We start from the raw sequence: 27,276 nt of genomic DNA, 5'->3' as shown, positions 1-27,276 counted from the left end.
CACGCTGTTTTAGTCATCCGACTCGTCTTGATGAGCACTTAGGAGAGCAGTACCCATGATAGAGCTGATGCTGAACCCTGGCAGTACCTAGTGGATCTAAGGTTTGGTACAACATAGGCACACGCTGTTTTAGTCACCCGACTCGTCTTGATGAGCACTTAGGAGAGCAGTACCCATAATGGAGCTGATGCTGAACCCTGGCAGTACCTAGCGGAACTAAGGTTTGGTGCAACATAGGCAAACGCTGTTTTAGTCATCCGACTCGTCTTGATGAGCACTTAGGAGAGCAGTACCCATGATAGAGCTGATGCTGAACCCTGGCACTACCTAGTGGATCTAAGGTTTGGTGCAACATAGGCACACGCTGTTTTAGTCATCCGACTCGTCTTGATGAGCACTTAGGAGAGCAGTACCCATGATAGAGCTGATGCTGAACCCTGGCAGTACCTAATGGATCTAAGGTTTGGTGCGACATAGGCACACGCTGTTTTAGTCATCCGACTCGTCTTGATGAGCACTTATGAGAGCAGTACCCATAATGGAGCTGATGCTGAACCCTGGCAGTACCTAGCGGAACTAAGGTTTGGTGCAACGTAGGCACACGCTGTTTTAGTCATCCGACTCGTCTTGATGAGCACTTAGGAGAGCAGTACCCATGATAGAGCTGATGCTGAACCCTGGCAGTACCTAGTGGATCTAAGGTTTGGTGCATCATAGGGACACGCTGTTTTAGTCACCCGACTCGTCTTGATAAGCACTTAGGAGAACGGTACCCATGATAGAGCTGATGCTGAACCCTGGCAGTACCTAGTGGATATAGGGTTTGGTGCAACATAGGCACACGCTGTTTTAGTCACCCGACTCGTCTTGATGAGCACTTAGGAGAGCAGTACCCATAATGGAGCTGATGCTGAACCCTGGCAGTACATAGTGGATCTAAGGTTTGGTGCAACATAGGCACGCGCTGTTTAGGTCATCCGACTCGTCTTGATGAGCACTTAGAAGAGCAGTACCCATGATAGAGCTGATGCTGAACCCTGGCAGTACCTAGTGGATCTAAGGTTTGGTGCAACATAGGCACACGCTGTTTTAGTCACCCGACTCGTCTTGATGAGCACTTAGTAGAGCAGTACCCATGATAGAGCTGATGCTGAACCCTGGCAGTACCTAGTGGATCTAGGGTTTGGTGCAACATAGGCACACGCTGTTTTAGTCATCCGACTCGTCTTGATGAGCACTTAGGAGTGCAGTACCCATGATAGAGCTGATGCTGAACCCTGGCAGTACCTAGTGGATCCAGGGTTTGGTGCAACATAGGCACACGCTGTTTTAGTCATCCGACTCGTCTTGATGAGCACTTAGGAGAGCAGTACCCATGATAGAGCTGATGCTGAACCCTGGCAGTACCTAATGGATCTAAGGTTTGGTGCGACATAGGCACACGCTGTTTTAGTCATCCGACTCGTCTTGATGAGCACTTATGAGAGCAGTACCCATAATGGAGCTGATGCTGAACCCTGGCAGTACCTAGCGGAACTAAGGTTTGGTGCAACGTAGGCACACGCTGTTTTAGTCATCCGACTCGTCTTGATGAGCACTTAGGAGAGCAGTACCCATGATAGAGCTGATGCTGAACCCTGGCAGTACCTAGTGGATCTAAGATTTGGTGCATCATAGGGACACGCTGTTTTAGTCACCCGACTCGTCTTGATAAGCACTTAGGAGAACGGTACCCATGATAGAGCTGATGCTGAACCCTGGCAGTACCTAGTGGATATAGGGTTTGGTGCAACATAGGCACACGCTGTTTTAGTCACCCGACTCGCCTTGATGAGCACTTAGGAGAGCAGTACCCATAATGGAGCTGATGCTGAACCCTGGCAGTACATAGTGGATCTAAGGTTTGGTGCAACATAGGCACGCGCTGTTTAGGTCATCCGACTCGTCTTGATGAGCACTTAGAAGAGCAGTACCCATGATAGAGCTGATGCTGAACCCTGGCAGTACCTAGTGGATCTAAGGTTTGGTGCAACATAGGCACACGCTGTTTTAGTCACCCGACTCGTCTTGATGAGCACTTAGGAGAGCGGTACCCATGATAGAGCCTTACCACCTACCTTAGATCCACTAGGTATTGCCAGGGTTCAGCATCAGCTCTATCATGGGTACAGCTCTCCTAAGTGCTCATCAAGACGAGTCGGATGACCAAAACAGCGCGTGCCTATGTTGCACCAAACCTTAGATCCATTAGGTACTGCCAGGGTTCAGCATCAGCTCTATCATGGGTACTGCTCTCCTAAGTGCTCATCAAGACGAGTCGGATGACTAAAACAGCGTGTGCCTATGTTGCACCAAACCTTAGATCCATTAGGTACTGCCAGGGTTCAGCATCAGCTCTATCATGGGTACTGCTCTCCTAAGTGCTCATCAAGACGAGTCGGATGACTAAAACAGCGTGTGCCTATGTTGCACCAAACCTTAGACCCACTAGGTACTGCCAGGGTTCAGCATCAGCTCTATCATGGGTACTGCTCTTCTAAGTGCTCATCAAGACGAGTCGGATGACCTAAACAGCGCGTGCCTATGTTGCACCAAACCTTAGATCCACTAGGTATTGCCAGGGTTCAGCATCAGCTCTATCATGGGTACTGCTCTCCTAAGTGCTCATCAAGACGAGTCGGATGACCAAAACAGCGCGTGCCTATGTTGCACCAAACCTTAGTTCCACTATGTACTGCCAGGGTTCAGCATCAGCTCCATTATGGGTACTGCTCTCCTAAGTGCTCATCAAGACGAGTCGGGTGACTAAAACAGCGTGTGCCTATGTTGCACCAAACCCTAGATCCACTAGGTACTGCCAGGGTTCAGCATCAGCTCTATCATGGGTACCGCTCTCCTAAGTGCTTATCAAGACGAGTCGGGTGACTAAAACAGCGTGTCCCTATGATGCACCAAACCTTAGATCCACTAGGTACTGCCAGGGTTCAGCATCAGCTCTATCATGGGTACTGCTCTCCTAAGTGCTCATCAAGACGAGTCGGATGACTAAAACAGCGTGTGCCTACGTTGCACCAAACCTTAGTTCCGCTAGGTACTGCCAGGGTTCAGCATCAGCTCCATTATGGGTACTGCTCTCATAAGTGCTCATCAAGACGAGTCGGATGACTAAAACAGCGTGTGCCTATGTCGCACCAAACCTTAGATCCATTAGGTACTGCCAGGGTTCAGCATCAGCTCTATCATGGGTACTGCTCTCCTAAGTGCTCATCAAGACGAGTCGGATGACTAAAACAGCGTGTGCCTATGTTGCACCAAACCTTAGATCCATTAGGTACTGCCAGGGTTCAGCATCAGCTCTATCATGGGTACTGCTCTCCTAAGTGCTCATCAAGACGAGTCGGATGACTAAAACAGCGTGTGCCTATGTTGCACCAAACCTTAGACCCACTAGGTACTGCCAGGGTTCAGCATCAGCTCTATCATGGGTACTGCTCTTCTAAGTGCTCATCAAGACGAGTCGGATGACCTAAACAGCGCGTGCCTATGTTGCACCAAACCTTAGATCCACTAGGTATTGCCAGGGTTCAGCATCAGCTCTATCATGGGTACTGCTCTCCTAAGTGCTCATCAAGACGAGTCGGATGACCAAAACAGCGCGTGCCTATGTTGCACCAAACCTTAGTTCCACTATGTACTGCCAGGGTTCAGCATCAGCTCCATTATGGGTACTGCTCTCCTAAGTGCTCATCAAGACGAGTCGGGTGACTAAAACAGCGTGTGCCTATGTTGCACCAAACCCTAGATCCACTAGGTACTGCCAGGGTTCAGCATCAGCTCTATCATGGGTACCGCTCTCCTAAGTGCTTATCAAGACGAGTCGGGTGACTAAAACAGCGTGTCCCTATGATGCACCAAACCTTAGATCCACTAGGTACTGCCAGGGTTCAGCATCAGCTCTATCATGGGTACTGCTCTCCTAAGTGCTCATCAAGACGAGTCGGATGACTAAAACAGCGTGTGCCTACGTTGCACCAAACCTTAGTTCCGCTAGGTACTGCCAGGGTTCAGCATCAGCTCCATTATGGGTACTGCTCTCATAAGTGCTCATCAAGACGAGTCGGATGACTAAAACAGCGTGTGCCTATGTCGCACCAAACCTTAGATCCATTAGGTACTGCCAGGGTTCAGCATCAGCTCTATCATGGGTACTGCTCTCCTAAGTGCTCATCAAGACGAGTCGGATGACTAAAACAGCGTGTGCCTATGTTGCACCAAACCTTAGATCCATTAGGTACTGCCAGGGTTCAGCATCAGCTCTATCATGGGTACTGCTCTCCTAAGTGCTCATCAAGACGAGTCGGATGACTAAAACAGCGTGTGCCTATGTTGCACCAAACCTTAGACCCACTAGGTACTGCCAGGGTTCAGCATCAGCTCTATCATGGGTACTGCTCTTCTAAGTGCTCATCAAGACGAGTCGGATGACCTAAACAGCGCGTGCCTATGTTGCACCAAACCCTAGATCCACTAGGTACTGCCAGGGTTCAGCATCAGCTCTATCATGGGTACCGCTCTCCTAAGTGCTTATCAAGACGAGTCGGGTGACTAAAACAGCGTGTCCCTATGATGCACCAAACCTTAGATCCACTAGGTACTGCCAGGGTTCAGCATCAGCTCTATCATGGGTACTGCTCTCCTAAGTGCTCATCAAGACGAGTCGGATGACTAAAACAGCGTGTGCCTACGTTGCACCAAACCTTAGTTCCGCTAGGTACTGCCAGGGTTCAGCATCAGCTCCATTATGGGTACTGCTCTCATAAGTGCTCATCAAGACGAGTCGGATGACCTAAACAGCGCGTGCCTATGTTGCACCAAACCTTAGATCCACTATGTACTGCCAGGGTTCAGCATCAGCTCCATTATGGGTACTGCTCTCATAAGTGCTCATCAAGACGAGTCGGATGACTAAAACAGCGTGTGCCTATGTCGCACCAAACCTTAGATCCATTAGGTACTGCCAGGGTTCAGCATCAGCTCTATCATGGGTACTGCTCTCCTAAGTGCTCATCAAGACGAGTCGGATGACTAAAACAGCGTGTGCCTATGTTGCACCAAACCTTAGATCCATTAGGTACTGCCAGGGTTCAGCATCAGCTCTATCATGGGTATGGCTCTCCGAAGTGCTCATCAAGACGAGTCGGATGACTAAAACAGCCTGTGCCTATGTTGCACCAAACCTTAGATCCATTAGGTACTGCCAGGGTCCAGCATCAGCTCTATCTTGGGTACTGCTCTTCCAAGTGCTCATCAAGACGAGTCGGATGACTAAAACAGCGTGTGCCTATGTTGCACCAAACCTTAGTTCCGCTAGGTACTGCCAGGGTTCAGCATCAGCTACATTATGAGTACTGCTCTCCTAAGTGCTCATCAAGACGAGTCGGGTGACTAAAACAGCGTGTGCCTATATTGCACCAAACCTTAGATCCACTAGGTACTGCCAGGGTTCAGCATCAGCTCTATCATGGGTACTGCTCTCCTAAGTGCTCATCAAGACGAGTCGGATGACTAAAACAGCGTGTGCCTACGTTGCACCAAACCTTAGTTCCGCTAGGTACTGCCAGGGTTCAGGATCAGCTCCATTATGGGTACTGCTCTCATAAGTGCTCATCAAGACGAGTCGGATGACTAAAACAGCGTGTGCCTATGTTGCACCAAACCTTAGATCCATTAGGTACTGCCAGGGTTCAGCATCAGCTCTATCATGGGTACTGCTCTCCTAAGTGCTCATCAAGACGAGTCGGATGACTAAAACAGCGTGTGCCTATGTTGCACCAAACCTTAGATCCATTAGGTACTGCCAGGGTTCAGCATCAGCTCTATCATGGGTACTGCACTCCTAAGTGCTCATCAAGACGAGTCGGATGACTAAAACAGCGTGTGCCTATGTTGCACCAAACCTTAGTTCCGCTAGGTACTGCCAGGGTTCAGCATCAGCTCCATTATGGGTACTGCTCTCCTAAGTGCTCATCAAGACGAGTCAGGTGACTAAAACAGCGTGTGCCTATGTTGCACCAAACCTTAGATCCACTAGGTAGTTCCAGGGTTCAGCATCAGCTCTATCATGGGTACTGCTCTCCTAAGTGTTCATCAAGACGAATCGGATGACTAAAACAGCGTGTGCCTATGTTGCACCAAACCTTAGTTCCGCGAGGTACTGCCAGGGTTCAGCATCAGCTCCATTATGGGTACTGCTCTCCTAAGTGCTCATCAAGACGAGTCGGGTGACTAAAACAGCGTGTGCCTATGTTGCACCAAACCTTAGATCCACTAGGTACTGCCAGGGTTCAGCATCAGCTCTATCATGGGTACTGCTCTCCTAAGTGCTCATCAAGACGAGTCGGGTGACTAAAACAGCGTGTGCCTATGTTGCACCAAACCTTAGATCCACTAGGTACTGCCAGGGTTCAGCATCAGCTCTATCATGGGTACTGCTCTCCTAAGTGCTCATCAAGACGAGTCGGGTGACTAAAACAGCGTGTGCCTATGTTGCACCAAACCTTAGATCCACTAGGTACTGCCAGGGTTCAGCATCAGCTCTATCATGGGTACCGCTCTCCTAAGTGCTCATCAAGACGAGTCGGGTGACTAAAACAGCGTGTGCCTATATTGCACCAAACCTTAGATCCACTAGGTACTGCCAGGGTTCAGCATCAGCTCTATCATGGGTACCGCTCTCCTAAGTGCTTATCAAGACGAGTCGGGTGACTAAAACAGCGTGTCCCTATGATGCACCAAACCTTAGATCCACTAGGTACTGCCAGGGTTCAGCATCAGCTCTATCATGGGTACTGCTCTCCTAAGTGCTCATCAAGACGAGTCGGATGACTAAAACAGCGTGTGCCTACGTTGCACCAAACCTTAGTTCCGCTAGGTACTGCCAGGGTTCAGCATCAGCTCCATTATGGGTACTGCTCTCATAAGTGCTCATCAAGACGAGTCGGATGACTAAAACAGCGTGTGCCTATGTTGCACCAAACCTTAGATCCATTAGGTACTGCCAGGGTTCAGCATCAGCTCTATCATGGGTATGGCTCTCCGAAGTGCTCATCAAGACGAGTCGGATGACTAAAACAGCCTGTGCCTATGTTGCACCAAACCTTAGATCCATTAGGTACTGCCAGGGTTCAGCATCAGCTCTATCATGGGTATGGCTCTCCGAAGTGCTCATCAAGACGAGTCGGATGACTAAAACAGCCTGTGCCTATGTTGCACCAAACCTTAGATCCATTAGGTACTGCCAGGGTTCAGCATCAGCTCTATCATGGGTACGGCTCTCCGAAGTGCTCATCAAGACGATTTAAATGACCAAAACCGCGTATGTCTGTGTTGCACCAAACCAGAATTCTACTAGGTAGTAGGTAGGTACTGCTACTACTGCCAGGGTTCAGTCAGGGTCATTTTGCTCTCTCATTTTAAAATATCACGAATGTAATTTTATTAGACGTTAATCCAAATTGAGAGTAATTCGGATTAATTATTTGACTTTCATGCCCATTGAAGTTAATCCGAATTAAAGTTAATCCGAATTAACTTCAATGGCCATTAACGTCTCAAAAATTTAATCCGAATTAACTTTAATCCGAATTAACTTTAATGCAATTGGTTAATGGCGGAACTAATGGTTAATAAAATTGATCAATGGTTAATTAAAATTAACAATTACGGCCAACACTGATGCTGCTGATTTTTATGGGACAGCCAATTTTTTTTTCGCGATCTCGGCATTGATCCCATAATAAAAGAGTCCCACTACGCAGAGTATGGCTGGTGGATAAAATTTCACCATGTATAGTTGTTATAAATAAATATGTATATACCTACATAGAAAACATCCATAACTCAGGAATAAATGATGCCCTTACCAGGATTCAAACCCAGGACTTTCTGTTTCGTTGGCAGGGTCACTACTGACTAGGCTAGGAGGCCGTAAAAATTGTTTATATTAACTCATATAAACTAATATTTTATAGCTGTTGGAATTCCTTGTATAAATAAATAATTATATATATATGGTGTTTACAATTCATAATTTATTTAATTTAAATAATCAGTTTGTCACACACTTGGTTACCAACTCATTTGTGAAAGCGAGCAATAAATTATCGATTAATTCAGAAATGTGAGTAATAGCAGGGGAGGCGACGATGCTAAATGTGTACTCGAGCGTCGTAGAGACCTAGGAGGATATAACCAACGCTGCAACGGAGACGCCTCCTTGTCTGTCATTTGATGTACAAAAAAGTCTGCCAATTCTTGCGGGGGAGGGGAACGTCAAATGTCAATGAACGTCAATGGTAACGTCAAAAATAGCCATGTCAGATAAACGTCAGTCCATACATTGTGTATGACCATTGGCCGACTATTTTCGACAGAGGGGAACGCCTGTTAATGGCTACTCCGTTTGGTTATATCCTCTAAGGTAGAGACCTATTGGAATCGAAAGAATTAGATGATGATAGAAGATTAGATGATCGGAAGAAAAAAAATGTTATATAACATTTTCTTTTTTAGCGAGCAGGAAAGCGTCTACAGATTTTTTTAAATGTAAAAAAAAACACCACGTGGAGCGCGTCAGATATTGGTAGTGTCAGTCGTACATTATGTCTTTGATAACAAGGGTATGTTAATCTGCCGGTTTACATAGGCAGGGTGGCCATATACGGAAGGGTAGAAAATTTGGAAAAAAATAATTTTGAATACAAAGGGGTTATTGAATGGACCCTAATAAAGTGTATATTTCAATAATCTGACGATTTCAGCGATCCGTAGGCAAATGGCAGAGTCCCAAAGTTGCAAAAAAAAAACCGCCATCTTGAAATACTCGAGCGTATCAGATTATTTATACAGAGTACAGACAGGTTCAGATTGATGTAGTTATGTCTTACCTTACCTTAATCTGACGATAATGTGGTGCAGTTTCCTTATTTATTAAGAGAGAAAAAATATTGCAACAACTAAAAATATAAATGATAATAAAATTTCACACCCGTAAGTTATACTTAACCTAGATAAAATCTATAAAAGAGCTTAATTTACAAAGAGTCAGAGATAGTGAAAAGGTTTAAGGAAAAAAGAGCTGGATACACTAAACTTCATAAACGATTTTTGACACTTCTGCTTGGTCAAATCGGCAGATTTTTTTTATTTAGTTATTCTTGCATTATTCCCTTTAAAATAAAATGAAAATCGAACGCAATCGAGTAAGGTCGCGATTTTTTTTTGCAATTTTATGACCCTGCCACTCGCTTACGGATTGCTAAAATCGTCAGATTATTGAAATGGGCAATATTTAACAAGTAATTAATCCACCGTATCTTAATCTGAGGCGCACGAGGATTTCAAGGTGGCGATATTTATTACTATTCTAATGGGCTGTACTTGACTCCCTGCTCGGTGTCAAGAACGCATACATGGTGGAGGTACTCAACAGGATGCAAGGTATCCCCAATAACAGACGCGCTCGAGTTACTCCAAAAGTCCCCTCTTGGGCTCCCCGACCATAAGACGTGCGAACACAGTCGCCAAAATCGCTAATACTTGGTTGGCAACGAAATATCTTGAATACATTAGACAACCACTTGAGTAAACTATCTTAATATATCACTAAGTTAAATATGCGAAGCCGGCTGATAAGTAATCAATACATAAATCTGTACGTACAGAAAATACACATCTTAAAATACACCTAGCTTTACATAAATAAAAAAATAAACTTTGTTAGGTATGCTACAAAAAAGCACACAAATAAAACCTATTGAAAAACCACAAAATAAATCAAAATGTATACCTAAATATCTATACATATACCTACACCGATATATTATTTTCCGGATGACCTTTAAGAAAACAATAATTAATAATCTCATTCAAATTTTTATCGAATTCCGAATAACAATGTGAGCTACAACAATACCAATTTATTTATTTTATTACCTACTTCTCAGTTTTACTTTGAGGTATCATGACAAAACTTTTCCGAATACATCAAAATATAAAACAAAAATAAATACTTACGTATAAATCTGGACCTTTATTCTAAGCGAATATTCGAATAGAATATTTAGATGAGTCTATGTTTACTAGAGAGCCAACAAGGCGACACGAGGCGCAGACAAACACTATCGCAAACACACGCGTATCGCAAGTTTGTACCGGCGCGGCGGCTCCGCGCACAAGGTTAATCTACCTTTATTTCTGGACAAAATACCACATTAGTTTAAATAAGAATCGAAGTTCGCTTAATTATTGAAAATGAAACATTTACGGAGCAACAACAATATTAACATAATGAATAGGTACTTAAATCATTATTTAACAGGGTTGTGTCACATGTCAACAAGCTAGACCAACCGGCCTTAACGACGTTTTGCCTGTTTAGTTATATGCTATATGATACCTATTTATAATGTACCTACTTTCACTAAAAACAAAATGTCGATATTTATGATCGATGTGATCAAATCTTCGTGACAAGTTGAATTTAACAGTTTACTAACTTATATTTTTGGTTAGTCAAATGGCTAGTTAGGTGCCTGCAGTACCTGCACTTCATACGTTTACTAAATACGGTATTAAATTGCCTCTAGTCAAGTAGGTACCTAAATAAAATATGTACAGTTGAAGTTCAATTAGAAATTGCTTTCTAATAACATGTTAATTAAATTAATTGACTCCTTAATATAAATATGACATCTATTTCAGTTTATAAATTAATTAATTTAATATTAGTTTTGTTGTAATAGAAATTTTCCTTTTCATTTGTTTTATACTCATAATTATTCTTAATAAATACAAAATATTATTTCATGTATGTACTTACAGATATTTGATGCCCATTCTTGTTAATGAAGTTTTTAATAAAAACTAGTAATATGAAACAAATCACAACCTTTTGTAATTGTACAAAAATATTAAAAGTTTAGGTAGAAAAAAAGTATTTAAACGTTTATAAATTAATTATTGACTCAAAAAGTTTTTTTACCGTCAATAAACCGTCGATTCTTACTTCTATATTCTCCCTGATATTATATTTTTTTCCAATAAAACTGTAACTGTACCACTGGGCGCAATACATTGCGATGGCAGTTGGTCCGAGAGGAGATAGATAGGTATTAATAGAGTTATCAGCAGAGCAACATACCTACTGTTGGGTGGCCAAAATACCTAGCACACGATAAATGAAAATAATACTTTGTGACTTTTCGATGACAACAGTTGAATATAATTTTTAGTTAAATTACTTAATAATACTTAATAATTATTTTGCAGATAGGTACAGAAAGTTCATCTAACTTAATTAGTGGGTATAAGTATAGAAGTTTGATAGGGCAAGCTTGATACTGGAGACATGTATATTATCATAGAGTAACTTATACTAGAGCGGTACTGTCGTAGTAAATTTTGTAACCACAGTAAATTCACTGCCATCTATCGACACACTTTAAAACCAAAAATGAAGATTTATAAAAATACGATAAAATGTATTTAAATATGGATAAATGATTTTTTTATTTGCATTAATTATTTTTATGATTTTGACCCATGTTCTTTCACTGATATGCGTAAAAATTGTTAAATAACAAGCGAAACCGTCACCGCCATCTATACGACAGAAGGCCAAAGCTAGTAGCGCCCTCTGATCGAGAGTCAAATTTTCTTGATTTTCGAGGCACGTTTTTTCCTTAGACTGTATCCATCTATTACGGAGTTATATCTATCTTTGATTTTATTTAGACGAGGTTATCCCGCCCATGTTCCGTTCACAGCAGGAATGAATGCAAGCTCACGGCGTCAACACACAATTGGTATCAACAACAAAATTACTTAACAATGCCGTGAGTACTACCGTGCTAAAATTAAAATACGATCTCTATCTAATCAGACACCTAGCCAGACTCATCTCACACTTAGCCCTGGGTGCGTAGACAAGATGCCAATCGTTAACGCTCCGTAGCGAACGAAACGCAACTGTCTCTTTGTCGCACTAATATGGAAGAGTGATAGAGAGAGATAACAGTTACGCTACGCTACGGCGCATGAACGATTGGCATCTTGTCTACGCACCGCAATAACGTTTGTGTTACTTTCGAACACGATTAATTCGGCAGATAGGGCAAAGCGTGTTGGTAGCGTCAGATTCAATAAAATTAATTTAAATAAATTAGTGTGACGTATTAGATTAATAGTAAAGGGTAATGAACATTAATTCTAATATGTATCATATTATAGAAACTAAGGGCCACCAAGTAATTTTACACAATAAAAGGACATTAAGGAAAAAGTGTCCATCTGGTATCTGTCAGTTTAAGGGTCCAATGCTCATGCCGTTGCCATACTTAGGTTTGAAACTTAATTAGGCTTGATTGTACTTAAGTAATCCTAATTATTTATCAAAATCCATGATTGAAAATTAAGTTTACCAGTCCCCCCTAGGGAACAGCCCTCAGTTATATTACAATGCCCCTACATCAACGGATCAGATATATAGTCTCAGGTTGCAGCTAACAACTTTGCTCCAATGATTTCCAAAGTAAAGATAGGCCCGTTCATATAATTTCGACAGAACATTCTCGTTTAGCGTGCCTGGGTGGAATGCTACAACGCGATTGATTGATGAGTTCGCATCACGCGCGCGATTGGTCGCAAATAGTTGCGTCAGACTGCACGATTGACTCGAATATGTGCGTGACACCCAAAATGACACCGCTGAACTGGCACCATTCTTATGCCCTTAAGGCCCGTCTTTACGAAGTTATAATATAAATCAATCAATTAAAGCCAATGCTACCTACACCCCTGCATATAATATAAGTAAGTTTCCATGGAGATGAAAAACTTTTCTCTTCTACCTACAGTCGACTACCATTACAACATTTTGAATTCTTGAATGATTCATAGGTACCAGTTTTTGTAACTGATCACACTGCCCAGCGATTTTAAGTTCGCTGAGTGATCTAAATGAATTAAAAAACCGGCCAAGGGCATGTCGGGCCATGCTCAGTGTAGGGCTCCGTTGTTATACCAGTTCGCCACAATAGACTGCCTTGAACGGGGGATATTATAGTAAGTATCATGTGGTTTGCGGCACTTTGTACTTAAGTCTTTTTACTAAGAATGGACAAAAAATTACGATAACTCAGAAACGGCTTAATTGATTATGTTTGATATAGTTTTCATTGAATGTCTTTATTAAGCTCTACTTTTACGATTTTTTTGATATTGGACCCATGGTTCAAAAGTTAAAGGAACTGGCGTCGGGCTCTCATATTTTATTTGTTTCGGTTATTTCCGAAAATATTGACTTTATCAAAAAATGTTTGTGGAAAACCCCTAGTCGTTTTGAAAGACCTATCCAACAAACACCAAAGGATTGAAGGGAAAAAATTTCAACCCTACTTTACGTGTAATTTTGTTTTCTCGGGTTTTTTTACCACTTTGTCGGCATGATTGATTTAGTTAGCAATTAGGAGAAAAGCCTCGGCCGGACAGATAGACGGACATGGCGAAACTATAAGGGTTCCTGGTTGACTACGGAACCCTAACCAGGGGTTTTAAAAACTCTCTTCTGAACAACAGGTTCACGACAGTCATTGGAAAGATCAATATCACAATGCTAAACTGCCACGCTAGTCTTGTCGTGGGCTTAAAACCAGTGTCAAATTATTGCTATCGGTCGTTGAGAGGTCATTCACCACGCGTGTTTCACCGATGTGTAGCCACGACTTGTATAGTAATCATGTGGGCCGTAAATTCATAATAATATAACTTGGCACGTATTCAATGCTTACATTCGTATGAAATACATACCTACCTATATATTTTATTACCTCACTTATCTACTATATAATAGCGCATTTTACTCATAATTGAAAGCTAATAAAAATATAATTACAATTTGTTAAGACCAGGTCCTTAAAACGGCTGTAGGTAAGTATATAGGTAGGTATTTCGTATTTTTAATTGATATAAAGGAAAACATTTTAACAGCTAATCAACTGTTTATTTTATCCTAGTTTTCTTCTCTGTCGGTGATTAAATACGTCCAAACTAAGAAAACGTCGTCTCTTTGATAATACGATTTTATAGAGTTTGTATTTAGTATTAGAATTCTTAAATACCTACATAGGAAACATCCATAATACAAGAACATCGCGCAAAGAATAATGCCGTACCGGGATTTAAACCCCGGACCTCCAACTTCATTGCTCAGCTGTATTGGTTTATAATTTATTAGCAGCCTCTCATCCTAAGGATTTATTTTAATTCTCTTTACTATGACATGCTACAGGGTATATATAGTTTGTTATGAATGTTGCCTGGAATTAGAAACAGAACTAAAATCACAATAGCTGCCTCATGCAAGTCAATTACGTCTATCCGTTGCCTGGTTAGGTATCTGAAGCCACTGATACAATATGATTTAAGTTTGAACGAGAAACAGTTTGGACTGTTTAACATGATTATTTCATGGTGAGTGAAAATTGAATTAAAATCCAATTGTTACGTTCCCTGCACAGTTGGAAGTTTAGCTAGACTTTTAGACAGCGAGATATAACGTGAAATGCCAGACGCTCATTTTCATATCAGAAAAAACGAAACCATTATGAGATACATAGATAATATTATATACTTAATATCAAAGGTACATTATTAAATCGTTCTATAGTGTAGGTAGTTACTAACTGCGACTGTTATCAGATTATCACATGTTGTATTATCACCCATTTATCAGTAGCACGAGCCGTTGTATGGTTACCACAGAAATAAGATAATTTATTCCCCAGAAACCAAATAACCCACAAGCTTGTTAGCAATCTTGTTTGCTCTTAATAGAAATTCAGATGTCGTAGGCGCCATTATCCCCCCACCACCCCTCCTCTGCCGCTCGAAGTTCCCAAATAATTATCCTACACACACACCTACCTATCTATCTACATACACCCACTTTAAACTTTTAAGCGATGACCTGAAAAGCTGATTCGCCGCAATGCTGAGTACCTACTATTTATACGACCATAAGAATTTCTTCCGACAATCCAATTTCGTTGTTTAAACAATGAAATTGAATATTGAGAAAGCGCTGTAAAAATCCATTCTGAAAATGTGGAACAATATGGAAACCGAGTAAGAGGCCAGCGCTGCGCCAGTCCCTACGCTACGCGAAGATATTGAATTATGCTTATACATACATTATTTAAGATGATGACTGGTGGTTATGTAATCCCCCGTCGCTCGCTGCGCACGTTGCAACCAACATTTGTTGTAATAATACTATAATAACTATATAGCATATATTATCAGCTATATATGTTGCACTAACTGCACATAGGTATATCAGTTTTCTTACTAGGTATACTTAGACGTCAGGTTTGAGCCAAAACTTGCTTTTGTTTTGTTTATCTATTATCACTGTTCATAGAATTTTCGTATTAGGCACTTGGTAATTAAATTAAATATAAGTATACTGTATGTATAAGCAAGTATTATATTATTAAGTAATAATAAGTAGTTGATTAATCCAGTAATTACATCACACGTTTAGGGGTGGGAGGGGGTCAAGAAAATGTGACATATTGTAACAAGGGGGAGGTGGGAGTCACAAACTTTATGTCGTCACTTTAACTTCATCAGTAACCGAAATTTTATTTAAATTATTTTATTCGCTGTACAGTTAATTAACAAGTTTTTGGAATGATAATCGTTTTTATTCGTTTAATTTTTTTCCTAATCAGTTTTGGGTTATAAAATTACTAATATTTTAAAATATTAGTAATTTTATATTTTGATAAAGTATTAATAACATGTACTTCGATTTGCTAATTTCGTTGAAAAAATGTAACGTATAAACGGGGGGGGGGGGGGGGGGGTTGCCAAATGTGATCAAGTGTGACAAGGACGAGGGGTCAAAAAAACCTAGAAATTCGTGTGACGTAATTAATGGATGATCCCTAAGTATAGGTAATTACTAATTATACATTTTTGTAAATTAATCAACGACCCCTTACCTTTGTTATTTAAATATAAAATAAAATCTGAAAACGTATATCTTTCTGGAGAAGTTTTATGCCGGCAGTACACACTCGTGGAGACACCCCGAGACAGGCCGAGAACAAGTGTGTACATACTGCTCCCTTCTCATCTCGCTCTTACTCGTCTCGCGCGGCTCACGCCTCTTCGATTGGATCGGAGCGGTGCCGAGGCTCTCGACGAGCGTGTATAGTCTACATCTTCTGAAATTATTTTTATGCCTAAGACGGTAATCTGTTAAACAAAAGCCATTGTTTCTTCTCGCAGAAAACAAACAATGGCATTTGTTTAACAGATTAGGGTCTGAGACATAAAAATCATTTGAGAAGATTCATACTATACCTACAGTCCGCATTACATATTAGGATAATGGGGGAGTCCTACTGGGAAACGTGGTTTACGACTGAGCTCGCTCAGCGTATCTAGCGCGAACTGCACCAGTTGCAGTAGTGATAAATATTTTTCGGAAGGGAATAAAATCTTCCATTGTTATTTGAAGCTCTTTACACGCCAGACGGTGCTACTTTTATAATGATAATTAAAATGTATATGAATGAATGAATGAATGAAATTATTTAATCTAGAAAATATTTCCATATGAGGCTAAAACATTTAAAACGAATTACATAATAATATATGATTAAATTTATATTATATTCATGAGATACAATTAATTACACATTGAATGTATTTTTTTAATTGGACGTAGTTACGCGAAAACGTTCCAACCCACAGCGACCCCATTTTGAGATAAACGCAATTTTGTGTTTTAGCGGTACACTTTTTCCCTGTAATTATTTCAGGCAAATACTATTGGTTTTACTGTGGAATGCCAAACTGGTTATTGGATGATATGCATATTTTTTGTAAATACATAATACAAGGGGCATATAAATAGGTAAAACGAGTTTGAAACATTTTTGCTAAATTTAATTTTGTATGAACCTTGTTAAATAGCAATTATGCATAAACGTTCCAAAACGAATTTAAGTGTATTATTTTATAAATATATATCTAAAATACATTTAATATGTAAAATAATAAATAACAATGAGGAACATACAAAAACAACAAAAAAAATTGAAAATGTATTACAAAAAAATAGGATGTGATCTTTTGAGCTTAGAACCTATGCCAAAAATTAGCTGATATGGTTCCAAAAGTTATCAAAAACTTATATTAAACATTTAATCATCATCGTATTCTATGATCTCGAAGTCCGGAACTCCACCAAACCCATCAACATCATCAGTAGCTTCTTCAGAACTTTGAAGCGTTCTATAAAATTTAAGGCAATCCTCAGGTATGTAGTGGTACATGGATTGTAAGTCCACTAATTTCGCTGGAGCAATCGGTTTGCCATTAGGCCACAATAAACAAAAATCAGATTCTTTTATGTATTGCAGTTCTCGCTTTATTCTTTTATCAATTTTCAACTCATTGGTCGACAACGAAGGTGTCGCAAAAGGCACGGTTGGCTGTGCATAGAGGGGTGCTGGTGCCTACACTTATGTATGGTAGCGAAAGTTGGGTATGGCAGAAGAGGCATCAGAGCCAAGTGAATGCAGTGGAAATGAGAGCGTTGAGAAGTGTGTATGGTGTGAGATTACAAGATAGAATTAGGAACAGTGTGATAAGGGAAAAGTGTGGACTGAGCGAAGATGTAGTGACAAAAATTAAGAAAGGTATGTTGAGATGGTTTGGACACGTGGAAATAATGAGTGAAAGAAGGCTAACAAAGAGAGTGTATAAGGGAGAGGTAGAAACGGGAGTTGGAAGGGGCAGACCTCGGCGGACTTTCTCTGATCAGATCGGGGAAATCCTGAAGAAAGGCCAGGTCAAGAGCACCCTAAACCGGCGAGCGTGTATGAGGAATGTTATGAAAGTGAAGGAAGCGAAAGAGGTATGTCAGGATCGTAGCAAGTAGAAATCCGTGGTCTCTGCCTACCCCTCCGGGAAATAGGCGTGATTATATGTATGTATGTATGTATTTATGTATGAAATCGTCTTCCATCGTAGACCGCATAAAAATAGAAAACATTTTATCTTTATCCAACTTAATTTCTTTTGTATGTAGTCAACTAACTTTAGATGAGTCTGTAAACTTCTTCCTATTGATAATCTTCTTTTCCAGGTTAGTTGAACTAAAAAAATCAGTCTTTGTCATTTTGTAAACTTGAAGAGGTTTAACTTTTTTACAGGTTTTAATAATATTGATGTTATGAAGAAGCTACTGATGATGTTGATGGGTTTGGTGGAGTTCCGGACTTCGAGATCATAGAATACGATGATGATTGAATGTTTAATATAAGTTTTTGATAACTTTTGGAACCATATCAGCTAATTTTTGGCATAGGTTCTAAGCTCAAAAGATCACGTCCTATTTTTTTTGTAATACATTTTAAAAATTTTTTTGTTGTTTTTGTATGTTCCTCATTGTTATTTATTATTTTACATATTAAATTTATTTTAGATATATTTATAAAATAATACACTTAAATTCATTTTGGAACGTTTATGCATAATTGCTATTTAACAAGGTTCATACAAAATTAAATTTAGCAAAAACGTTTCAAACTCGTTTTACCTATTTATATGCCCCTTGTATTATGTATTTACAAAAAAATATGCATATCATTCAATAACCAGTTTGGCATTCCACAGTAAAACCAATATTGCCTGAAATAATTACGGGGAAAAAGTGTACCACTAAAACACAAAATTGCATTTATCTTAAAATGGGGTCGTTGTGGGTTGGAACGTTTTCGCGTAACTACGTCCAATTTAACAAAAGAAGACAATACGGCAGCACGTCTTACTTTGTCGGCATTTGTTTTCACACTACGATAACAAGTAGGTCCGCGGCGGCGTTTCGTTTCACATGTGCGTTTCGTTGGTGCTGTCATTTTACGGGAGCAAAGAGTAATAATGTTGCCACCTTTATTGTAAATAGTCCATTAGCAAAAAATTAGAAAATAATATATTATAATAAAACGTTCCAATTTATTTAGAACAGTCTTCGCAGCTTAAAAAAACAGTATGGATTAATCTAAAAGGTTTCAAATTACATGGAACATTTTTGAATGAATAAAAAATCTATAAAGATTTTGCAAAAACGTTCCAACCCACATGGATCATTTAAGAAATAATTAAATGTGCGTTTTATGAATTTAGTATAATGTTCCAAGACAAGTGGAACATTATAACGATATGTTAATCTATTAAGAGTTTTTAACAATATGTTTCAGTATGCATGTAATGTTTTTACTTTATTTTGAGTACACGTCCTTGGCATAATGGTGGGTTGGAACATTTGGGTCAAACTTTATTGATGAAACTAACCTAAAAATACTAGCATCTTTGTGTGCACATGATGTAATATGTCAAAAATAGTACCCTGGTTATGGTAACTCATTTTCGAGTGACTTGTGGGTTGGAACGTTTTCGCGTAACTACGTCCAATTGTAGGAATACAATTTAAAATTAGATAAATAACTACCTAAACATAGAGTATAAAAATTAAACTAACCTAAAACATAAAACCCAATCATAAAAAAAATGCCCCGTCCAACAGGTCGGCCTGCGGCATGGACCCCATTACGCCGGCGGCGTTACCTCTCTGTACCGCTAGGGCGATACGCTGAGAGAGGTACGCACCGGCCCTACGGTCCCCTGTGGAATCTACCAGCCGTGCCGACAAAGCTCTCATAAATGTCTTCATGTCGGATGACCAAAGACCCAGAGTCTATATTGCGAGCGCCGCAAACTCATAGTCGTTAACTAAGGTCGAGTATTTGCGGCGCTTGAGAATCTGGGCCTGGTCAGCCGCAGCGCCAGCCTGGATGCGGGTCGCCCCGATGTGGGACTGTGCAAGGGTGTCAACGCACGTCGCGTCCCACACCAGGAGCGGTATTCGACATGCGTTAAGTGACGTTTCGTGTTGAACTTCAGTTGAATGGAAGAAATCGTGTGTTGTCAAATAGGTAAATTTGACATTAGCAATCCACAGTTAGGTGACAACGAAACCAAACCGAACCACGCAGAGTTCAGAGCCATTTTAAACCGTATAGTAGTAAGAAAACAAAGTTGATTTTTGTTGCATAATTTTTTCAATGAATGAGTTTTGGTGTACAACCAAATGATACTTTCCACAGTTGATGAACAAATGATTCATTCCACTGTTGAACTGATGTTGAAGCCGAAACTGACAGTTGTGCATCTCGAATAGGGCCCCAGGGCTCTTCCTAATTTCCACGGCACCAACGTGGCTCCATCGGGATGATTAAATTAAATTAAATTAAGACCTAATATTAATATTATTTGTCAAATGTTATCAATGTTGACATATCATCGTCGATGCATTATCAATAGGTTTATTAGAAGAGATTGTATACCTACATACTAACTTATCTTCACACTGCACTGATACTTTATTTATATATGCTAGTAACTACTTGTTCGATAATGTATTTTTTTGACATGACGCACGAAGATTTATGCAAATATTATTGTATGTGTATTAGTGGCTACTCATGCATTTTTTTTTGTAGGTGTACCCTCCGCGAAAAGTAGAAAAAAAATTAAAAGAAAAAAATGTTTTTTTTTATAATGAAGTATAAGGACATGATGCAAGTTAAAAATATGCATTTTGTAGTCTATTTTATTATTGTCAAATATAATTTTGTTTGGTTTATCTAACTTGAACAGTTAACAAAATATGACACTTTCAATGATACGCTGATTATTTTACATTATCCTGAATAACTCGAAAACAAAAAAAGATCGAGGACTGATATTAAGCGTAGAGTGTTCTTAGGTCCTGCCAGTACACCACCTGAAAGAATGACCAAATCCGTCGTTGGGGGCAGACCGAGACTGACTGAAATAGGAAAGACACGTTCGTACGTTTCCGTGAAAATACGATGAAAAATAATTATGCACTACATCTGTAATATACTTTTTATAACACTTGCACAGTAAGTGTGCTATTTCATGCAAGTGCAGCGGGAGTTAAAGTCCATTTTACTCCCACAGGAGTTATAGCTTTTTTGTTAAATTATGTTACTAACTCATACGAACCAAGTAGGTTCTAAGTAAAAAACTTGTTATAAGTCAGGTCAAGTTAGGTTGGTAGGTATTTATTATTTACAACCTCCTACGACTATGTTGTTAAGATTATTTTAAAAGTAACTTTAACCTAAGTGTATTTTTCTAATAATAACAAGGGAATGTAAAATGTTAAGATGCAAATTATTTAATTATTATGAACCGTTTGTACCTATTTAAGTATGTGACTTATAAATATGTTATATTTATCAAAAAAATGATCGGAATCTATAATTTAATTGTTATGTTTATGTTTAAAAATATTTAATTTAATTTTAAACCGGCCAAGTGCGAGTCGGACTCGCTCACCAAGGGTTCCGTGCCATTACGCAAAAAAACGGCATTTTGCATCACGTTTGTTGTATGGGAGCTCCACTTAAATATTTATTTTATTCTGTTTTTAGTATTTGTTGTTATAGCGGCAACAGAAATATAATAATTATGCAGGGCAGCTTGTGGCGAGCTGTTGGGGAGTGACGACCCCACGGACCCGAGTGCTCCAGAGAGTCGGTCAGGGTCTCCGTCTCCGGCGTGTCTTCGTCGGTCGGAGTGGACCCCAAGGGGACCCGCAGGACTCTCAGCTCTGGCTTGCCTTCATTGGCCGTCCAGAGGGGAGTCGTAAGAGCTATATGCTCCAGGGGTGGAAGTGAAAGATGCATAAGACGCGAGTTGGCACAGTGGCTGCTAACAGCCACTGGGTAGAAAGCGGCGCACACCTCTCGACACCCCTGAGCCGCTCACACCGGTGTTGCTCCTGGTCGTCTTCACGACGGCAGTTTCAGGGGCCCATCTAGTCAGCGGCAAGTCACCACCTGCCTCGATAACGTGTATTAACATTGTTATGGCAGGTGTCCGGAGTTCTTTACAATAGCCCAGTCTCATTGTCCACCCAAACTTCAATCAATAGACCGGTATACTGTTCACTTTTTCTGCAATAGTCCCAATGCCTGCTGCGACCGGTTCATGGGTGTCTATTGTTGCGCCTGTGAACGGGTTCCAGCAGGCGTTCTACATGACATTAAAGCTCTCCAAGGGGCCTCTACGTGTTGGATCTATATCCCCACGCAAGCCTATCAAAAGACCGGGATTTATAGGCCCGTGATATCCAAGGAGATACAAATAATAATAAATATTCTTTATTGCACCACAAAGAAACAAAATTTTTAAAACAGATTTACAATGCAAATAATGATAGCAACAGGCGGTCTTATCGCTGTGAGCCATCTCTTCCAGAGAACCTTAGGGTAGCAGGATATGAAGAACAAAAGTTTTTTATAAACAGGTAGTGCACGAATTAATTAGAGGAACAGGAATTACACATACATTAATCAGACAGTACATATAGTAAATATAATATATCATCTGTGAAAATTTCAAGCTATCACGGTTCATGAGATACAGCCTGGCGACAGACGGACAGACAAACGGACGGACAGTGGAGTCTTAGTAATAGGGTCCCGTTTTTACCCTTTGGGTACGGAACCCTAAAAATGACAATATGGCGGACGAATGTCTGAAATGTCACTGTGTTTAAGAATTATTTCGCTTAAAATTTCGTATTTTTCTTTGCAAGTGTGATGAAAAACATTGTAACTCCGGGGGTAAGAATATTGTTACTCGAGTCTTTAATTCGACGAATATATAGACTCGTACAATATTTCACTTCCCCCCCCCCCCCCCCACGTTGCACAATTATTATTATTATGACAAGGTAGAAAACCTAATGTACTTTTAAAAACTATTGGCCTCTTACAAACTAGAGGCAAAGATAGATATAACTCCGTAATATATGGATACAGTCTAAGGAAAAAACGTACCTCGAAAATGACGAAAATTTGATTCTCGATTAGATGTCACTACTACCTTTGGCCTACTCTCGTATAGAGGGCGTTGACGGTTTCGTTTGTTATTTAACAATTTTAACGCATATCAGTGAAAGAACATGGGTCAAAATAATAAAAATAATTAATGCAAATAAAAAATCATTTATCCATATTTAAATACATTTTATCGTATTTTTATAAATCTTCATTTTTAGTTTTAAAGTGTGTCGATAGATGGCAGTGATATTACTGTGGTTACAAAATTTACTATGGCAGTACCGCTCTATAATATTATATCCTCTTTGCTAGTTAGAGGTAAACCTTAGTAGGTAGGTAAGTGTTTTAAATAAGTTGACTAACCATTAAATATTATCTATTAAACTGTAGCTTTGGTGTTTCAGATGTTGACCAATTAAATCGTACAAATATGTAATTCGAGGTTATTGTTGTCAAAATAATGAATATTTGTCGACATGTCAATGAAAAACATTACGCGTCAAAGACTAACGCAATGAAAATATGAACTGCGATGATTTTATAAAACAAAAGGTAATTATTTAACATTTGTTAAATCATGAACAAGAACGGAATATAGGGTGATTGAGATATGCACATTATGTACAACCCATCAAGTGCTGGGGCTCCAACCGACATATTTTATACTAGAGAAAAGATCATGTTTAGATAAAAATCACCGATATTTACTCATATTATTTCACTTTAAGGCCGTTTGATATCTAAAAGAATCCATAAAAATAAATAAATGCCTTTATTATCTCAGTTCAATAGCGCTGACATTGGTCGGTTTTATTTCGGGGAATTCGGCGAAGCGTCGACTTTACCCAAGACTTTACCTAAAATTACATTTGATCTCAAAGAATTAGTCATTTTTCTCCACGAAATTTACTTTACTTTTTATTTATTATAAATAATTATTTAGGCTAGTACACCACAAAGAATAAATGCTAAAATTCTAAGACGTATAATTTTGCATTATTATTGAGTAACTTCTAGCTTCTAGTGTATATTTACTTATATTCCAAACCCATAACTGTGTCAAATCTTACACTCGTAACGTCTACATACCTTCGTTGTTGAACGCTCCTTAATACCTATGACTATGACATATAGAACCTGTACATATAACACCACCATTATTCATTTCTATACGAGTAACGTAATCCTTGGATTATCTGCGCGGATATCGAATCTGTGCTGCAACGGGCTATATAACCTCGCATTGGTAAACAAGGGAGTGAAATTGCCGACCGAATGGCAACAAGAATGTTTACGTGGATCTGGATATTTGAAATTGTTTTCATCGGTGTAATGCCGCAAGTCTTGGAGCCCCCGGGAACCAGGTGGGGGAAGAACGCTACATCTTGCGAGGAATTCGAACGAGACGCTCACTTCGAGCCGACAGAAGTAATCGATGCCATGTGGAAAATATTTTACTCATGGGCTGACACCACTGAGTTGTCACTCATTGTGTTCTCGTTATTATCAACTAAGGTAAGATTGATTCCCTTATTAACGCTAAAATATGTTTTTCATTTTTTTTGTGTTCAAATAAAATGTTCAGGTTTCCTTTTTAACTCCTACTCTTAAAAAGTTTTTAATTCATTTGTTTTTAATTTCGTCGAAAGAATACACTTTAACGCAATTTAAATATACTTAGTGAAACTTTCATAAAATTCATCTTTAAGTAACCAGAATAAAAAATGGACCGTACAGCAATGAATAGATAGAATCAGATACAATAATTTAATATACATTAGCTATTTATGCAACAAGTGCGGAAATCATCTTTACGCACGTGTATCATACAATGTTTTACTATGCATTGTGCGAGTAAATAAAAAAAACATATAATGGCAAATATGTTTAATTATTAAAAAATTGAAAACAAAAAGCACTAGTGCGGAAAAGTGCTCTTTTCCGGACTAGTACGAGAAAGTAGAACCATATGTACTGTAAAAATAAATTGAAAACAAAAAGCACTAGTGCGGAAAAGTAGTACTTTCCGCATGATATGGCTCCGTAGGAAACGCACTTTTCGAGCACATGCATTGTAAACGATTAAGCATCTTTGCATCTTTTCATCTTCAATTTTATTATGTTAGGTACTAATTGTACAATTTTAAAGGAAACGTTTAAAATATATTTGGATGATTAATTAATTGTTCAAACCTTGACTGTAATACGCATGTATTGGAAAAACAGTGCATATTATAGATAATTTCTTTGAAACCTAATTTAACCACTTGTTCATAAAACTTACCAAAAACTTGTGTTCAGTTTTGTCTTATTCAAATAAACACAATTGCCAGAATGACGCTAACCGGACAAACAGTTCTCAAATTGTTAGACTTGATAGGCAGACTTTTATGAATAAAAACATTAAAAACATATCTTTTATTTGTGACTAAAATTATAAGCGTTTAACTATCTCTTCCACATAATTATAATCGTTTAGATATACAGGATGATTTTGTTATGACTAATAAAACGAAATCACTGTGTATAGTTATCATTAAAAGCTTTCAAAATATTATTTACGACGTAATCTCTCTACACAAAAAATACGTAATCAAAAGTAGGTAGATTTTTTAAGTTTTTTAAGTAATTATTACCTACTGGAACCTAGCCATCTACAATACCAGAACATTTCATGATCGGTTCAATCGTCAATTTTGCAATGTTATGAATGCATCATAAGCTAAAGATTTGAAAAATGTTAACTATTTCTATTGGCGTTAATGTTCTGCGGCTGTGTTTTATTTAACCTAAAAATGATACGATATGATCATTAATACGAAATACAATTAAACACCTACAATTAATACGAAAAATCTGACGGATTCGGCTCTATTTCTCCAGTCCAGTGGAAAACTCCTAACTTTGTTTTTGTCAGTTCGCATTGTTTTCTACTAAAGTAATTTATGTATATTGGGGTTTCAGCGCTTAAAAAGGATAAAAGCTGTAGTAGACTCGATAGATCCGGCTTTCGGGATACCCTGGTTGGATGCCGAGTTTCTAATGGAGCCTCGAGATGGTTTACAGATTCTGTTGCTTCGCCAGGGGACTCCGGGTGCATACCGCGCCCTCATCATCGCCGAACAACGCGATAAAGGTACCCACAAAGTGCTTCCCGCCCCGACCACAAAACTTGCCCACCGTGCGCCATTTCCGCTCTTAACTTTCCTCGCCCGTCTTGCCTCATAATGATAATATATAGGCTACATTTTGTTAAAACATTCTCTTCATTTCACTAACGACGGTAAGAGGTTTTACTAATTGAAAGGATTGTGTATACTTGTATAACATATTTTATAATGCATAATTAGAAATCATTTATAAAAATATACAGAATGGGAGAAATACCCGAAATGATTTTAATGTACATTCCTGATGGCATCACTATTAAATCTACATGGGACTAATTTTACAAGTGATTTTCTGGAAAAAATAATTTGCTTTTTCTATAGGTACTGTGCGGTTTTAGTCGCTCTACATAAATAACAATAGACAACTGAGAGTAAACGGTATACGAAGTTCGACTAATGACGATGAGCCAAGATGCTGGATAATTTTTGATTCGATAATTCACAATAAAGTCCTTCTAACTCCCCGCACTTTAACTAAACTTTTCCGTGTTTTTTTTTTCAGCTCGCCCAAACCCGAGACCAATCCTAAACATGGCGGATGTGCGCATGAAACTGGTGGGCCGTATCATGGGCATGATGTCCTGCGAGGAGCTGACCGCGTATGCGCTAGCTCGACAGCACGAGATGCCGGTCACGGAGGCCGACTGCGTGGTGCGGGCCAACACGCTCGGGTACCGGGGGCCCCAGGGACACTCGTACCTTCAAATACATCGCATGATTAAACAAGAACTATAAAGAGTTAGTAAATGGATAAAACGTATGCTACACTGGGATCGCAAAATAGGTAAATAGGCATTCGTAGGTATTTGTGAAGAAATTCCGATGCCTAGTGTGTGGGTCTGGGCTTCTGGGGTAATCTGGGACAATGTCGCAATCAGTTTCATTTTAAATTAAGCCGCCACATGGTGACTCATTTTACGAATGAGCATTAAGGTCTAAATACTATTAATGCCACGTTGCCAACAACTAGTGAAGGAATAAATTGGTGGGTTCCCAAGTAATTGATAAGTCCATAAACCTAACAGATATATTCTGCAGTGGTACATAGATTCCCATTTCCTTCCCGGGCACCCGTAGTGGCTTTATGATGTTTT

The 27,276-nt window shown here is 39.4% G+C and overlaps 2 protein-coding genes across 2 annotated transcripts in view; one reads left to right on the top strand and one right to left on the bottom strand.

The window, feature by feature from the left end:
* The window catches only part of LOC134741076 (homocysteine S-methyltransferase-like), a 44,198-nt gene extending 34,007 nt beyond the window's left edge, over window positions 1-10,191 (bottom strand). Inside the window, exon 1 of the mRNA XM_063673840.1 lies at window positions 10,075-10,191. The gene's annotated coding sequence lies outside the window, so the exon portion shown is untranslated. The remainder of the gene's footprint in view (window positions 1-10,074) is intronic.
* Window positions 10,192-24,159: 13,968 nt separating this feature from the next.
* Window positions 24,160-26,940, top strand: LOC134741158 (uncharacterized). The gene is made up of 3 exons (XM_063673927.1): window positions 24,160-24,527; window positions 25,977-26,148; window positions 26,685-26,940. The coding sequence occupies exons 1-3, from the start codon at window positions 24,288-24,290 to the stop codon at window positions 26,915-26,917; spliced, it is 645 nt and encodes a 214-aa protein (XP_063529997.1). The 5' UTR covers window positions 24,160-24,287; the 3' UTR covers window positions 26,918-26,940.
* The last annotated feature ends 336 nt before the right edge of the window (window positions 26,941-27,276 follow it).

This window comes from Cydia strobilella, chromosome 4, assembly GCF_947568885.1.
Source record: "Cydia strobilella chromosome 4, ilCydStro3.1, whole genome shotgun sequence".
NCBI lineage: Eukaryota > Metazoa > Arthropoda > Insecta > Lepidoptera > Tortricidae > Cydia > Cydia strobilella.
This window is presented reverse-complemented; position numbering and strand designations above follow the sequence as displayed.